At 47.1% G+C, this 17,609-nt stretch overlaps 1 protein-coding gene across 2 annotated transcripts in view; it reads right to left on the bottom strand.

Annotated features, from left to right (window-relative positions):
* Positions 1-1,383: 1,383 nt before the first annotated feature.
* The window catches only part of LOC139371468 (extracellular matrix protein 2-like), a 38,722-nt gene continuing 22,496 nt past the window's right edge, over positions 1,384-17,609 (bottom strand). For both annotated transcript variants that reach the window (XM_071111906.1, XM_071111907.1), the window contains exons 5-11: positions 14,636-14,751; positions 6,863-6,998; positions 6,478-6,635; positions 4,684-4,823; positions 4,360-4,472; positions 4,050-4,263; positions 1,384-2,632 (exon numbers count right to left, since the gene is read on the bottom strand). In XM_071111906.1, the coding sequence (XP_070968007.1) occupies positions 2,464-2,632; positions 4,050-4,263; positions 4,360-4,472; positions 4,684-4,823; positions 6,478-6,635; positions 6,863-6,998; positions 14,636-14,751 (1,046 nt within the window). In that variant the 3' untranslated portion in view covers positions 1,384-2,463. The remainder of the gene's footprint in view (positions 2,633-4,049; positions 4,264-4,359; positions 4,473-4,683; positions 4,824-6,477; positions 6,636-6,862; positions 6,999-14,635; positions 14,752-17,609) is intronic.

Below are 17,609 nucleotides of genomic sequence, written 5' to 3'. Positions count from 1 at the left end.
TACCCCCTGTATATAGCCTCCACATTGACTCTGTACTGTAACACCCTGTATATAGCCTCCACATTGACTCTGTACCGGTACTCCCTGTATATAGCCTCCACATTGACTCTGTACCGGTACCCCCTGTATATAGCCTCCACATTGACTCTGTACCGGTACCCCCTGTATATAGCCTCCACATTGACTCTGTACCGGTACCCCCTGTATATAGTCTCCACACTGTTATTCTTATTTTGTTACTTTTTATTATTATCTTTTACTTTAGTCTATTTGTTAAATATTTTCTCTTTCTTGAACTGCACTGTTGGTTAATGTTAGTCAACATTTCACAGTAAGGTCTAGACTTTTTGTATTCGGCGCATGTGACTAATAAAGTTTGTTTTGATCTCTGTCAGGTCCTTATTGTAACCCTCCTTCACCAGGACCTCGTTTCACCCTATCCCCTATGGGCCCTGGTCTAAAGTAGTGCACCCTATCCCCTATGGGCCCTGGTCTAAAGTAGTGCACCCTATTCCCTATGGGCCCTGGTCTAAAGTAGTGCACCCTATCCCCTATGGGCCCTGGTCTAAAGTAGTGCACCCTATCCCCTATGGGCCCTGGTCTAAAGTAGTGCACCCTATCCCCTATGGGCCCTGGTCTAAAGTAGTGCACCCTATCCCCTATGGGCCCTGGTCTAAAGTAGTGCACCCTATTCCCTATGGGCCCTGGTCTAAAGTAGTGCACCCTATTCCCAATGGGCCCTGGTCTAAAGTAGTGCACCCTATTCCCTATGGGCCCTGGTCTAAAGTAGTGCACCCTATTCCCTATGGGCCCTGGTCTAAAGTAGTGCACCCTATTCCCTATGGGCCCTGGTCTAAAGTAGTGCACCCTATCCCCTATGGGCCCTGGTCTAAAGTAGTGCACCCTATTCCCTATGGGCCCTGGTCTAAAGTACTAAAGTAGTGCACCCTATTCCCTATGGGCCCTGGTCTAAAGTAGTGCACTGCATAGGGTATAGTGTGCCATTTCAAAAGCAGCCCAGTGTCACGAATACCACCGAAGGTGGCTCCCCTTCCTGTTCGGGTGGCGCTCGGCGGTTGTCGTCGCCGGTCTACTAGCTGCCACTGAAGGTGGCTCCCCTTCCTGTTCGGGTGGCGCTCGGCGGTCGTCGTCGCCGGTCTACTAGCTGCCACTGAAGGTGGCTCCCCTTCCTGCTCGGGTGGCGCTCGGTGGTCGTCGTCACCGGTCTACTAGCTGCCACTGAAGGTGGCTCCCCTTCCTGCTCGGGTGGCGCTCGGCGGTCGTTGTCGCTGGTCTACTAGCTGCCACTGAAGGTGGCTCCCCTTCCTGCTCGGGTGGCGCTCGGCGGTCGTCGTCACCGGTCTACTAGCTGCCACCGATTCCTTTTTCCTTTTTGTTTGTTTTGGTCTAATTGTTTTCACCTGTTCCTTGTTGGGGTTTTGGGTTTTCGCTGTCCAGTGTTTGTAACTAGGTTTTGGGTTTGTTTACCACCAGTGTTTTAGGGCATTCACCCATGTTTGGACCTGTTACGTTTTGAAGGACATTAAAGCGTTTTTCCGTTCACTTCGCTCTCTGCATTTGACTCCTCACTCATCACTCACCCGATGTTACACCCAGATCCAGCCTCAGTGCTTTTGATTGACTGAGGTTTCTCTACAATGGATGAAACTCTTCAATCTTTAAATGAAAGGTTTCAGGAAAAAGCCCAAGAAGTTGTGCCTTAATCCCCAAGACATTTTCCTTCCATGGTAAAAAAACAACCAGTTTAATAAAGATGAGTAAAACACTGAGAAATGGAAGGTACATACAGTGTGTTTACATTTTCATAGCAGAATGTTTCCCACAGACCTTAACAGTACATTAACATGCGTCGCAGGTTGTACGCATCACTCAGTAATATTGAGACACAGTCGGAGGCTGCTGATTTAGGGACATTTTCTTGATATACTGTAACAACCCGTACTTGACAGATTTCGGGACACGGCCAGTGACAGTTTCTTTGGTTTTTACTAGAATAACAGACAGAATACACAGGCTGAATTCCACGTGGACTTCCAGGCATTTCCTCTCGATCTGAGAGGGTCATCGTCATTTATTCTTCTTATTCCTTTGCGATTGGCTGAACCAATATGGTAATTACGTGATCTTGCCTTCTGATTGGCTGTGTGGAAATGTAGCCATATTGTTTACACCTTTCAGATCTACAGGAGTGCCTAAAGAGAAGGTGCTAAGGGGTATGTTATGTTATGTTGTTGTTAATGTTAGAAGCATGTGACTTCATCCACTGAGGTTTCAACACAGCTGGTGATTTAGTTACATTTTCCTGGACTTTTAGTCAAAAATAACAGTGGTAAAAAGACGCATGTTACTTGGTCCACTGAGGTTTCAAGACGATGCTGGAGTAGGAGCGTACGCAGGAGAAGGCGGAGGAAGAGATCTTCCTGGGGTCGATGTAGTTGCATGTTACTTGGTCCACTGAGGTTTCAAGACGATGCTGGAGTAGGAGCGTACGCAGGAGAAGGCGGAGGAAGAGATCTTCCTGGGGTCGATGTAGTTGTTCTCCAGACGCAGCGTCAATATGTTAGCGTCCTCGTCGTTCTCGGGGTCACAGAAAGCGTCCTCTGCAAACGTCCTGTAAGATGTTGAAAAGGTGAATTGGTTGTACAGCATGAAGTGATTACCTATACTCTGTATTGGACGTCTAGAAGAAAGTCAATACTCTTGAATTGATAAATATTCTGTGTTCTGTGAAGGCCTATTCAAATCGGTTATTATAGCCCTGTCACTAGGTTATTATAGCCCTGCCACTTGGTTATTATAGCCCTGCCACTAGGTTATTATAGCCCTGTCACTAGGTTATTACAACCCTGCCACTAGGTTATTACAGCCCTGCCACTAGGTTATTACAGCCCTGCAACTAGGTTATTATAGCCCTGCCACTAGGTTATTATAGCCCTGCCACTAGGTTATTATAGCCCTGCCACTTGGTTATTATAGCCCTGTCACTAGGTTATTATAGCCCTGCCACTAGGTTATTATAGCCCTACCACTAGGTTATTATAGCCCTGCCACTAGGTTATTATAGCCCTGCCACTAGGTTATTATAGCCCTGCCACTAGGTTATTATAGCCCTGCCACTAGGTTATTATAGCCCTGCCACTAGGTTATTACAGGCCTGTCACTAGGTTATTATAGCCCTGTCACTAGGTTATTACAGCCCTGTCACTAGGTTATTATAGCCCTGTCACTAGGTTATTATAGCCCTGCCACTAGGTTATTATAGCCCTGCCACTAGGTTATTATAGCCCTGCCACTAGGTTATTATAGCCCTGCCACTAGGTTATTATAGCCCTGTCACTAGGTTATTATAGCCCTGCCACTAGGTAATTACAGCCCTGCCACTAGGTTATTATAGCCCTGCCACTAGGTTATTATAGCCCTGTCACTAGGTTATTATAGCCCTGCCACTAGGTTATTACAGCCCTGCCACTAGGTTATTATAGCCCTGCCACTAGGTTATTATAGCCCTGTCACTAGGTTATTATAGCCCTGTCACTAGGTTATTATAGCCCTGCCACTAGGTTATTATAGCCCTACCACTAGGTTATTATAGCCCTGCCACTAGGTTATTATAGCCCTGCCACTAGGTTATTACAGCCCTGCCACTAGGTTATTATAGCCCTGCCACTAGGTTATTATAGCCCTGTCACTAGGTTATTATAGCCCTGTCACTAGGTTATTATAGCCCTGCCACTAGGTTATTATAGCCCTGCCACTAGGTTATTATAGCCCTGCCACTAGGTTATTATAGCCCTGCCACTAGGTTATTATAGCCCTGCCACTAGGTTATTACAGCCCTGCCACTAGGTTATTATAGCCCTGCCACTAGGTTATTATAGCCCAATGATCCATCACTCGAATATCGTTACTTCATCATCTTGGGATAAATAACTTTAGTTTTTTTGCAGTCAGTGTAGCTATTGAAATAGCACATGGTGAAACGGTGCATCTATAAACATTTACGTCAATGTACAGTAACAATCCAATACCTAATGTTGTTGTTATTGAGGCGCAGGAAGTGCAGAGTGCTCATCTGGTTGATACCAAGGGGAACCGTTATCAGCTGGTTGTGGTCTAAACACAGCTCTGTCATGGAGGTATAGGTGCCCAAGAAGGACTGTGGCTCCACTCCCTCCCCATCCAGCTTGTTGTGGGACAGGTACAGGTACTCTATGCCCGGCTCCATGTGGGCAAACACAAACCCTGTGTTAAAACATACAACAAGATGAACATTTGTATTCCCAGAAGATAAGTACTTAAGAAGTATTCATTAAAACACTTGTCCTCGATGGTAAATACCTGGGATCCTCTCAATCTGGTTCCCTACCAAGACCAGGTGGACCAGAGCTCTGGGCAGGTAGGATGGGACCAGGTACAGACGGTTGTAGGACAGGTCAATGGACTCCAGGTTCCTGATGGATGGATGGTGTGTGTGTGTGTGTGTGTGTGTGTGTGTGTGTGTGTGTGTGTGTGTGTGTGTGTGTGTGTGTGTGTGTGTGGAGCGAGAGAGAGAGAGAGAGAGAGAGAGCCAACACATGAAAGAGAAAGGAAAGGAATGTTATTCCTTGTAAGATTTATTGATGAGAAAAAAAGAAGACTTGTGAGATCTTACTGTTTTCTTACTTGTGGTTGATCCATGCTAGAGGTGCAATCCTGGACTCCTCCAGTCTGTTGTGTCTCAGTGAGATCACGTTTAGGTTAGTGGTTTGGTTGAAGACAGAGTCAGATATCTCTTCTATCAGGTTGTTCTCAAGATAAACCTCCTGCAAAGAAACAGAATGATACAATGAAGAATGGAGATGCTCTGATGAGACCCTTCATTCCTCTGGGAGAGATGCTCTGATGAGACCTTTCGTTCCTCTCGTGTATACTCAGCATGCATAGCTGTTGTTATTGAACATGTTATACTGCGTGTTAATTGAAGCAGGCCTCCATGTCTGTGGTCAGCCTGACTGTTTGGGTTAGCCATCGTTGGTATGTTTGTTCAGATTGTTTCCCCACAGACAGACCTCAGTGGTAGTTTTAAGGAGAAACTTATCTGACAGAGCCACTCCTTCCTGGCCTGCATGGCGCCTTGCCTTTAACCAGAGCATGAGAGTGAGTTGTGGAAAATACTTCTTAAAACTTCTTGATGCACTCATCCCGTCAGCGGGAATATTTTCATCAACATCCGCTCAATTGCAGAGAGCCAAATTCAAATGAAATTACTAAAAATATTTAATTTTCATGAAATCACAAGTGCAATATAGCAAAACACAGCTTAGCTTGTTGTTAATCCACCTGGCGTGTCAGATTTCAATAAAGCTTTTCGGCGAAAGCATACCAAGCGTTTATGTAAGAACATCTCTCTCAGTAGACAAAATATTACAAACAGTTAGCAGCCAAGTAGATTGGTCATGAAAGTCAGAAAAGCAATAAATTAAATCGCTTACCTTTGATGATCTTCGGATGTTTGCACTCACGAGACTCCCAGTTACACAATAAATGTTCCTTTTGTTCCATAAAGATTATTTTTATATCCAAAATACCTCCATTTGTTTGGCGCGTTATGTTCAGAAATCCACAGGCTCGAGCAGTCACGACATCGCAGACGAAAATTCCAAATAGTATCCGTAAAGTGCGTAGAAAGATGTCAAATGTTTTTTATAATCAATCCTCAGGTTGTTTTTACAATACATAATCGATAATATGTCAACCGGAATGTAGCTTCTTCCATAGGAGAGAGAGAGAAAATGGCTGTTGCGCATGAAAAGCTCTGCTGGCACCCAGCCATCCACTGACGCGATGGGTTCTTTCTCGCTCATTTTTCAAAATAAAAGCCTGAAACTATGTCTAAAGACTGTTCACAGCTTGAGGAAGCCATAGGAAAAGTAATATGGTTGATATCCCTTTGAATGGAGGTGAGGCATCCAATGGAACAGAGAGCTTCCAGGAAAAACAGCACTTCCTTGTTGGATTTTCCTCAGGTTTTCGCCTGAAATATCAGTTCTGTTATACACACAGACAATATTTTGACAGTTTTGGAGACTCTAGAGTGTTTTCTATCCTAATCTGACAATTATATGCATGTTCTAGTTTCTGGGCCTGAGAAATAGGCAGTTTCAAATGGGTATGTTTTTTTTGTTGCCAAATACGAAAATACTGCCCCCTACACTCAAGAAGTAAGAAAAAGTTTGCAGTTGCATCACCGTTTCATCGAAATGTGCATCGTCCCCTTAGCAGTGGAAATGTGTATCGTCCCCTTAGCAGTGGAAATGTGTATCGTCCCCTTAGCAGTGGAAATGTACACTGTGTCTATGACTAAAATTGCAGAGAGGTAGCAAAAGAAACATAGTGGTCGAAAACAGAGCCTTGAGGAAGTACAAAATGTACCTTAGATTTATCCAAGGTTTTTCTATAAAATGTATAAAAGCTCACCAGTAGAGATGGGGGCAAGCCCTGGGGGACGGTCCTGAAGTGGTTTCTGCCCAGACGGAGGTAGGAGAGCTGGGAGAGGGGTCTGAAAGCTAGAGGATCCACGTTGCCTTCACTCAGGAGATTCCCCTCCAACTCCAAGGTCAACAGGTTGCTCAGACCTTCGAGAAATTACACAGAACTTAAAACATTTTCCTATAAAAACGTCTCCCTGAGTTTGTTTATAGTTTCAGACTCTTCCAATAACAATTATGTATGTTTCTGTTGTCAAAGTATTTTAGATTGAAGCACTATATGGCCTGAAACACCCCCAAAAGAAGTTTGAAAAGTAATTTGTATTTTTGTCCAGTAAGTAGCAGCAGGCAAATTAGTTATTTCTTTGTACTACCTTGGAAGCTGTTCTCTTCGATCCCTTTGAGGTGATTCTCGTTGATCTTCAGCTCCTGTAGTGTTGATGGAAAGTCTGGTAGGACCGTCTCTAGGAGGTTGTTGTCCAGGTAAAGACGGCTCAGGAACTTCAGGCCCTGAACAACAAACATTAACAAAGTCTGTGTGTCTGTGTGCGCGCGAGCGCTGGGGTGTTGCGAAAGCTAGACGATCAATGTCAGTTGTTTCGTTGACATGTAATAGTAATGGACAATAAAGTTAACCTCTATGCTAATGTGATTAGCATGAGGTTGTAAGTAACAAGAGCATTTCCCAGGACATAGACATATCTGATATGGGAAGAAAGCTTAAATTCTTGTTAATCTAACTGCACTATCCAATTTACAGTAGCTATTACAGTGAAAGAATACCATGCTATTGTTTGAGGATAGTGCACAGTTATGAACTTGAAAAGTTATTAATAAACCAATTAGGCACATTTGGGCAGACTTGATACAACATGTTGAACAGAAATGCAATGGTTCATTGGATCAGTTGAAAACTTTGCACATACACTGCTGCCCTCTAGTGGCCAAAGACTAAATTGCAAAGAGGCTGGAATAATACATTACGGCCTTTCTCTTGCATTTCAAAGATGGTTCAGAAAAAATACAAAACAAGGCATGGTTTTTTCATTGTATTATCTCTTACCAGATCTAATGTGTTATATTATCCTACATTAATTTCACATTTCCACAAACTTGAAAGTGTTTCCTTTCAAATGGTACCAAGAAAATGCATATCCTTGTTTCAGGTCCTGAGCTACAGCCAGTTAGATTTGGGTATGTCATTTTAGGTCCTGAGCTACAGCCAGTTAGATTTGGGTATGTCATTTTATGTCCTGAGCTACAGGCAGTTAGATTTGGGTGTCATTTTAGGTCCTGAGCTACAGGCAGTTAGATTTGGGTGTGTCATTTTATGTCCTGAGCTACAGGCAGTTAGATTTGGGTGTCATTTTAGGTCCTGAGCTACAGGCAGTTAGATTTGGGTGTCATTTTAGGTCCTGAGCTACAGGCAGTTAGATTTGGGTATGTCATTTTAGGTCCTGAGCTACAGGCAGTTAGATTTGGGTATGTCATTTTAGGTCCTGAGCTACAGGCAGTTAGATTTGGGTGTCATTTTAGGTCCTGAGCTACAGGCAGTTAGATTTGGGTATGTCATTTTAGGTCCTGAGCTACAGGCAGTTAGATTTGGGTATGTCATTTTAGGTCCTGAGCTACAGGCAGTTAGATTTGGGTATGTCATTTTAGGTCCTGAGCTACAGGCAGTTAGATTTGGGTGTCATTTTAGGAGAAAATTGAAAAAAGGGGTCCGATCCTTCAATAAACATGTATCATTGACATGTAATAGTATTGGCTAATAAAGTAGATCAATAAACATGTATCATTGACATGTAATAGTATTGGCTAATAAAGGAGATCAATAAACATGTATCATTGACATGTAATAGTATTGGCTAATAAAGGAGATCAATAAACATGTATCATTGACATGTAATAGTATTGGCTAATAAAGTAGATCAATAAACATGTATCATTGACATGTAATAGTATTGGCTAATAAAGTAGATCAATAAACATGTATCATTGACATGTAATAGTATTGGCTAATAAAGTAGATCAATAAACATGTATCATTGACATGTAATAGTATTGGCTAATAAAGTAGATCAATAAACATGTATCATTGACATGTAATAGTATTGGCTAATAAAGTAGATCAATAAACATGTATCATTGACATGTAATAGTATTGGCTAATAAAGTAGATCAATAAACATGTATCATTGACATGTAATAGTATTGGCTAATAAAGTAGATCAATAAACATGTATCATTGACATGTAATAGTATTGGATAATAATCTGTCATTCTGTCATAGTGGAAACAGTTAAAGAAATTGAAATATTGTACATTGGATTGTAAACTACTCAGTATCAGACCTGGATTGAAATAGCAGGAATATTTATTTTCTTAGAAATACTTTGGGTGGGTGTGACCCGTAGCAGTGGGTGGGTGTGACCCGTAGCAGTGGATGGGTGTGACCCGTAGCAGTGGGTGGGTGTGACCCGTAGCAGTGGGTGGGTGTGACCCGTAGCAGTGGGTGGGTGTGACCCGTAGCAGTGGGTGGGTGTGACCCGTAGCAGTGGATGGGTGTGACCCGTAGCAGTGGATGGGTGTGACCCGTAGCAGTGGGTGGGTGTGACCCGTAGCAGTGGGTGGGTGTGACCCGTAGCAGTGGATGGGTGTGACCCGTAGCAGTGGGTGGGTGTGACCCGTAGCAGTGGATGGGTGTGACCCGGAGCAGTGGGTGGGTGTGACCCGTAGCAGTGGGTGGGTGTGACCCGTAGCAGTGGGTGGGTGTGACCCGTAGCAGTGGGTGGGTGTGACCCGTAGCAGTGGGTGGGTGTGACCCGTAGCAGTGGATGGGTGTGACCCGTAGCAGTGGGTGGGTGTGACCCGTAGCAGTGGATGGGTGTGACCCGTAGCAGTGGATGGGTGTGACCCGTAGCAGTGGATGGGTGTGACCCGTAGCAGTGGATGGGTGTGACCCGTAGCAGTGGATGGGTGTGACCCGTAGCAGTGGATGGGTGTGACCCGTAGCAGTGGATGGGTGTGACCCGTAGCAGTGGGTGGGTGTGACCCGTAGCAGTGGATGGGTGTGACCCGTAGCAGTGGATGGGTGTGACCCGTAGCAGTGGATGGGTGTGACCCGTAGCAGTGGGTGGGTGTGACCCGTAGCAGTGGGTGGGTGTGACCCGTAGCAGTGGGTGGGTGTGACCCGTAGCAGTGGGTGGGTGTGACCCGTAGCAGTGGATGGGTGTGACCCGTAGCAGTGGGTGGGTGTGACCCGTAGCAGTGGGTGGGTGTGACCCGTAGCAGTGGATGGGTGTGACCCGTAGCAGTGGATGGGTGTGACCCGTAGCAGTGGGTGGGTGTGACCCGTAGCAGTGGATGGGTGTGACCCGTAGCAGTGGATGGGTGTGACCCGTAGCAGTGGGTGGGTGTGACCCGTAGCAGTGGGTGGGTGTGACCCGTAGCAGTGGATGGGTGTGACCCGTAGCAGTGGATGGGTGTGACCCGTAGCAGTGGATGGGTGTGACCCGTAGCAGTGGGTGGGTGTGACCCGTAGCAGTGGGTGGGTGTGACCCGTAGCAGTGGGTGGGTGTGACCCGTAGCAGTGGGTGGGTGTGACCCGTAGCAGTGGGTGGGTGTGACCCGTAGCAGTGGGTGGGTGTGACCCGTAGCAGTGGGTGGGTGTGACCCGTAGCAGTGGATGGGTGTGACCCGTAGCAGTGGATGGGTGTGACCCGTAGCAGTGGGTGGGTGTGACCCGTAGCAGTGGGTGGGTGTGACCCGTAGCAGTGGGTGGGTGTGACCCGTAGCAGTGGGTGGGTGTGACCCGTAGCAGTGGGTGGGTGTGACCCGTAGCAGTGGGTGGGTGTGACCCGTAGCAGTGGATGGGTGTGACCCGTAGCAGTGGGTGGGTGTGACCCGTAGCAGTGGATGGGTGTGACCCGTAGCAGCGGATGGGTGTGACCCGTAGCAGTGGGTGGGTGTGACCCGTAGCAGTGGATGGGTGTGACCCGTAGCAGTGGATGGGTGTGACCCGTAGCAGTGGGTGGGTGTGACCCGTAGCAGTGGGTGGGTGTGACCCGTAGCAGTGGGTGGGTGTGACCCGTAGCAGTGGGTGGGTGTGACCCGTAGCAGTGGGTGGGTGTGACCCGTAGCAGTGGGTGGGTGTGACCCGTAGCAGTGGATGGGTGTGACCCGTAGCAGTGGATGGGTGTGACCCGTAGCAGTGGGTGGGTGTGACCCGTAGCAGTGGATGGGTGTGACCCGTAGCAGTGGGTGGGTGTGACCCGTAGCAGTGGATGGGTGTGACCCGTAGCAGTGGGTGGGTGTGACCCGTAGCAGTGGATGGGTGTGACCCGTAGCAGTGGATGGGTGTGACCCGTAGCAGTGGGTGGGTGTGACCCGTAGCAGTGGATGGGTGTGACCCGTAGCAGTGGGTGGGTGTGACCCGCAGCAGTGGATGGGTGTGACCCGTAGCAGTGGATGGGTGTGACCCGTAGCAGTGGATGGGTGTGACCCGTAGCAGTGGATGGGTGTGACCCGTAGCAGTGGGTGGGTGTGACCCGTAGCTGTGGGTGGGTGTGACCCGTAGCAGTGGATGGGTGTGACCCGTAGCAGTGGGTGGGTGTGACCCGTAGCAGTGGATGGGTGTGACCCGTAGCAGTGGATGGGTGTGACCCGTAGCAGTGGATGGGTGTGACCCGTAGCAGTGGATGGGTGTGACCCGTAGCAGTGGATGGGTGTGACCCGTAGCAGTGGATGGGTGTGACCCGTAGCAGTGGGTGGGTGTGACCCATAGCAGTGGATGGGTGTGACCCGTAGCAGTGGGTGGGTGTGACCCGTAGCAGTGGATGGGTGTGACCCGTAGCAGTGGGTGGGTGTGACCCGTAGCAGTGGATGGGTGTGACCCGTAGCAGTGGATGGGTGTGACCCGTAGCAGTGGGTGGGTGTGACCCGTAGCAGTGGATGGGTGTGACCCGTAGCAGTGGGTGGGTGTGACCCGTAGCAGTGGATGGGTGTGACCCGTAGCAGTGGATGGGTGTGACCCGTAGCAGTGGATGGGTGTGACCCGTAGCAGTGGATGGGTGTGACCCGTAGCAGTGGGTGGGTGTGACCCGTAGCAGTGGATGGGTGTGACCCGTAGCAGTGGGTGGGTGTGACCCGTAGCAGTGGATGGGTGTGACCCGTAGCAGTGGGTGGGTGTGACCCGTAGCAGTGGGTGGGTGTGACCCGTAGCAGTGGATGGGTGTGACCCGTAGCAGTGGATGGGTGTGACCCGTAGCAGTGGATGGGTGTGACCCGTAGCAGTGGATGGGTGTGACCCGTAGCAGTGGATGGGTGTGACCCGTAGCAGTGGATGGGTGTGACCCGTAGCAGTGGGTGGGTGTGACCCGTAGCAGTGGATGGGTGTGACCCGTAGCAGTGGATGGGTGTGACCCGTAGCAGTGGGTGGGTGTGACCCGTAGCAGTGGATGGGTGTGACCCGTAGCAGTGGGTGGGTGTGACCCGTAGCAGTGGATGGGTGTGACCCGTAGCAGTGGATGGGTGTGACCCGTAGCAGTGGGTGGGTGTGACCCGTAGCAGTGGATGGGTGTGACCCGTAGCAGTGGTTGGGTGTGACCCGTAGCAGTGGGTGGATGTGGGTGGATGTGACCCGTTACAGTGAGTGGGTGTGGTTTGGAAAGAAAACTGTCGATGTTGGCACTCCTGTCACGATAGGGAGTTTCTTGTTAACAAAATCAAGCTTTATTTTTGTTATAGAAACGTCCTGACTGTCTCTAGATTCTCACCTTAAGGGACCTTGGAAATAGAGAAGAAAAACATACTAAACGGCACTTGGAATAAAACAGAGACAAAAACCTGGTTGGTTTCAACCAGGAGGCTGAATCTTCCAGCAAGATAATAACCCTAAGCAAACATCAGAATCCACAAGGAAATGTTTAGTTGACCACAAAATCAACAGTCTCCGGATTTGAATTACATTGACCTTCAGGCGTGGAAGAGTGCAGTTCATAAGAGCAGACAAAGGATATCAAGGATCTGTGAAGATTCTGTATGGAGGAATGGTCTAAGATCTCTCCCATGGTCCATGGTTTTCCAATCTCATAAAACATTTGAGAAAAAGGCTCAGTGTCTTGATCCTCTTAAGGGCAGTATGATGTAGAAAACAGGAGATCCAATCATTTTGACCCGTCTTTTAAATATATATATATTTTGTACTACTTTAACAAAATATTTCCCTGAGCATATTAGTATATTAGTATAAAATAATATAATCTTCCCCCAAAAAAAATGTTTAGCACAACAAAACATTGTTAAAATGTTACATCCTGAATTTAAAAGGGATTCATTTGAGATGTTTTTGTCACGGGACTACACACAATAACAACCCATAATGTGAAAGCGGAGTGTTTTTTGAAATTGCACTAATTAATAAAAACTGAAAAGATGAAATGTCTTGGGTCAATAAGTATTCAACCCTTTTGTTATGGCAAACCTAAATAATTTCAGGAGTAAAAACGTATCTTAACAAGTCCCACAATAAGTTGAATAGACTCTGTGCAGTAATAGTGTTTAATATGGTTTTTTAAATGAATGACTATCTCATCTGTGTACCCAGACATACAGGTCCCTCAGCCGAGCTGTGTATTTCAAACACAGATTCAACCACAAAGAACAGGGAGGTTTTCCAATGCCTTGCAAAGAAGAGCACAGATTGGTAGATGGGTAAAAATACAAAAAGCAGACATTGAATATCCATTTGAGCATGGTGAAGTTATTATCAACACCCCCAGTCACTAGATACAGGCGTCCTTCCTAACTCAGTTGCCAGAGAGGAAGGAAACTGCTCAGGGATTTCACCATGAGGCTAATGGTGACAAACAGTTAGAGTTTCATGGCAGTGACAGGAGAAAACTGAGGATGGATCAACAACATTGTAGTTACTCCACAATACTATCCTAAATGACAGAGTTTAATGGCTGTGACAGGAGAAAACTGAGGATGGATCAACAACATTGTAGTTACTCCACAATACTATCCTAAATGACAGAGTTTAATGGCTGTGACAGGAGAAAACTGAGGATGGATCAACAACATTGTAGTTACTCCACAATACTAACCTAAATGACAGAGTTTAATGGCTGTGACAGGAGAAAACTGAGGATGGATCAACAACATTGTAGTTACTCCACAATACTATCCTAAATGACAGAGTTTAATGGCTGTGACAGGAGAAAACTGAGGATGGATCAGCAACATTGTAGTTACTCCACAATACTAACCTAAATGACAGAGTGAAAAGAAGGAAGCCTGTACAGAATAAAAATATTCCAAAACATGCATCCTGTTTGCAACGAGGCACTAATGTAAAAATGTGGCAAAGCAATTCACTTTTGGTCCTGAACACAATATGTACATGTAGGTAGGGGTAAAATGACCTGGATAATAAACAAAGAGTAGCAGCAGTGTTTGCATGTCTGGGTCAATATGCGTGTGTGTGTGTGTGTGTGTGTGTGTGTGTGTGTGTGTGTGTGTGTGTGTGTGTGTGTGTGTGTGTGTGTGTGTGTGTGTGTGTGTGTGTGTGTGTGTGTGTGTGTGTGTGTGTTGGAGAGTTAGTGTATAATGTAAGTGTGTGGTTAGAGACCAGTGAGTGTACATTGAGTCTGTTCAAGAGAGTCAGTGCCAAACATATGAATAACTGGTAATAAACTAAGGGGGTCAATGCAAATAGTCCAGGTAGCCATTTTGTTAGCCATTTAGTCTTATGGCTCGGGGACAGAAGCTGTTCAGGAGCCTGTTGGTGTCAGACTTGATAAGCAAGTCTTGACACCAAGCAGAGAGAACGGTCTATGGCTTGGATGGAGTCTTTAATTATTTTCCAGGCCTTCCTTTCACACAGCCTGATAAAGAGAGGTCCTGGATGGCAGGGAGCTCGGTTCCAGTGATGTACTGGGCTGTCCGCACCACCCTCTGTAGCACCATGCGATCCAGGGTGGTGCTATTAACATACCTAGCATTGATGCAGTGTAACTCTTACTTAGAAAGCGTGCGGGCTGATGCCAGAAGAGAAAGACTTGTATTATGAAGGTGAGATTCATACTTTCAAGGCGTGTGGAAATGCTTGTGAAGCACTCTTATTTTGAAGGAAATACTCTTACTTTGAAGGTGTGTGGGGCGATGCCAGAAGTTGTTAACTTATTCTTTCCCAAGTTGATGGACTCCAGGTTGGGGATGCCGTTGAACGCCCCCACTGGGATGGTGGTGATGGAGTTACCTGGTGGTTCAGCACAAACATTCATATGAAATCCCTTCACATTATTATCCTCAATGCTTAGATCGTCTAGATCAGGGTTGTCCAACCTTCTCCCTGGAGATCTACAGTCCTGTGGGTTTTCAGTCCAACCCTCTCCCTGGAGATCTACAGTCCTGTGGGTTTTTAGTCCAACCCTCTCCCTGGAGATATACAGTCCTGTGGGTTTTCAGTCCAACCCTCTCCCTGGAGATCTACAGTCCTGTGGGTTTTCAGTCCAACCCTCTAACTGGAGATCTACAGTCCTGTGGGTTTTCAGTCCAACCCTCTAACTGGAGATCTACAGTCCTGTGGGTTTTCAGTCCAACCCTCTCCCTGGAGATCTACAGTCCTGTGGGTTTTCAGTCCAACCCTCTAACTGGAGATCTACAGTCCTGTGGGTTTTCAGTCCAACCCTCTCCCTGGAGATATACAGTCCTGTGGGTTTTTAGTCCAACCCTAACCCTGGAGATCTACAGTCCTGTGGGTTTTCAGTCCAACCCTCTCCCTGGAGATATACAGTCCTGTGGGTTTTCAGTCCAACCCTCTCCCTGGAGATCTACAGTCCTGTGGGTTTTCAGTCCAACCCTCTAACTGGAGATCTACAGTCCTGTGGGTTTTCAGTCCAACCCTCTAACTGGAGATCTACAGTCCTGTGGGTTTTCAGTCCAACCCTCTAACTGGAGATCTACAGTCCTGTGGGTTTTCAGTCCAACCCTCTCCCTGGAGATCTACAGTCCTGTGGGTTTTCAGTCCAACCCTCTAACTGGAGATCTACAGTCCTGTGGGTTTTCAGTCCAAGCTTCTAACTTGAGATCTATACAGTCCTGTGGGTTTTCAGTCCAACCCTCTAACTGGAGATCTACAGTCCTGTGGGTTTTTAGTCCAACCCTAACCCTGGAGATCTACAGTCCTGTGGGTTTTCAGTCCAACCCTCTCCCTGGAGATATACAGTCCTGTGGGTTTTCAGTCCAACCCTCTAACTGGAGATCTACAGTTCTGTGGGTTTTCAGTCCAAGCTTCTAACTTGAGATCTATACAGTCCTGTGGGTTTTCAGTCCAACCCTCTAACTGGAGATCTACAGTCTTGTGGGTTTTCAGTCCAACCCTCTAACTGGAGATCTACAGTCATGTGGGGTTTCAGTCCAACCCTCTCCCTGGAGATCTACAGTCCTGTGGGTTTTCAGTCCAACCCTCTCCCTGGAGATATACAGTCCTGTGGGTTTTCAGTCCAACCCTCTCCCTGGAGATATACAGTCCTGTGGGTTTTTAGTCCAACCCTAACCCTGGAGATCTACAGTCCTGTGGGTTTTCAGTCCAACCCTCTCCCTGGAGATATACAGTCCTGTGGGTTTTCAGTCCAACCCTCTCCCTGGAGATCTACAGTCCTGTGGGTTTTCAGTCCAACCCTCTAACTGGAGATCTACAGTCCTGTGGGTTTTCAGTCCAACCCTCTAACTGGAGATCTACAGTCCTGTGGGTTTTCAGTCCAAACCTCTAACTGGAGATCTACAGTCCTGTGGGTTTTCAGTCCAACCCTCTCCCTGGAGATCTACAGTCCTGTGGGTTTTCAGTCCAACCCTCTAACTGGAGATCTACAGTCCTGTGGGTTTTCAGTCCAAGCTTCTAAATTGAGATATATACAGTCCTGTGGGTTTTCAGTCCAACCCTCTAACTGGAGATCTACAGTCCTGTGGGTTTTTAGTCCAACCCTAACCCTGGAGATCTACAGTCCTGTGGGTTTTCAGTCCAACCCTCTCCCTGGAGATATACAGTCCTGTGGGTTTTCAGTCCAACCCTCTAACTGGAGATCTACAGTTCTGTGGGTTTTCAGTCCAAGCTTCTAACTTGAGATCTATACAGTCCTGTGGGTTTTCAGTCCAACCCTCTCCCTGGAGATATACAGTCCTGTGGGTTTTCAGTCCAACCCTCTCCCTGGAGATCTACAGTCCTGTGGGTTTTCAGTCCAACCCTCTAACTGGAGATCTACAGTCCTGTGGGTTTTCAGTCCAACCCTCTAACTGGAGATCTACAGTCCTGTGGGTTATCAGTCCAACCCTCTAACTGGAGATCTACAGTCCTGTGGGTTTTCAGTCCAACCCTCTCCCTGGAGATCTACAGTCCTGTGGGTTTTCAGTCCAACCCTCTAACTGGAGATCTACAGTCCTGTGGGTTTTCAGTCCAAGCTTCTAACTTGAGATCTATACAGTCCTGTGGGTTTTCAGTCCAACCCTCTAACTGGAGATCTACAGTCCTGTGGGTTTTTAGTCCAACCCTAACCCTGGAGATCTACAGTCCTGTGGGTTTTCAGTCCAACCCTCTCCCTGGAGATATACAGTCCTGTGGGTTTTCAGTCCAACCCTCTAACTGGAGATCTACAGTTCTGTGGGTTTTCAGTCCAAGCTTCTAACTTGAGATCTATACAGTCCTGTGGGTTTTCAGTCCAACCCTCTAACTGGAGATCTACAGTCTTGTGGGTTTTCAGTCCAACCCTCTAACTGGAGATCTACAGTCATGTGGGTTTTCAGTCCAACCCTCTCCCTGGAGATCTACAGTCCTGTGGGTTTTCAGTCCAACCCTCTCCCTGGAGATATACAGTCCTGTGGGTTTTCAGTCCAACCCTCTCCCTGGAGATATACAGTCCTGTGGGTTTTTAGTCCAACCCTAACCCTGGAGATCTACAGTCCTGTGGGTTTTCAGTCCAACCCTCTCCCTGGAGATATACAGTCCTGTGGGTTTTCAGTCCAACCCTCTCCCTGGAGATCTACAGTCCTGTGGGTTTTCAGTCCAACCCTCTAACTGGAGATCTACAGTCCTGTGGGTTTTCAGTCCAACCCTCTCCC

Source organism: Oncorhynchus clarkii, chromosome 17 (assembly GCF_045791955.1).
Source record: "Oncorhynchus clarkii lewisi isolate Uvic-CL-2024 chromosome 17, UVic_Ocla_1.0, whole genome shotgun sequence".
In the NCBI taxonomy this organism is placed as follows: Eukaryota; Metazoa; Chordata; class Actinopteri; order Salmoniformes; family Salmonidae; genus Oncorhynchus; species Oncorhynchus clarkii.
Note: the sequence above shows the minus strand (reverse complement) of the source record. Positions and strands in the feature narration are given on the sequence as shown.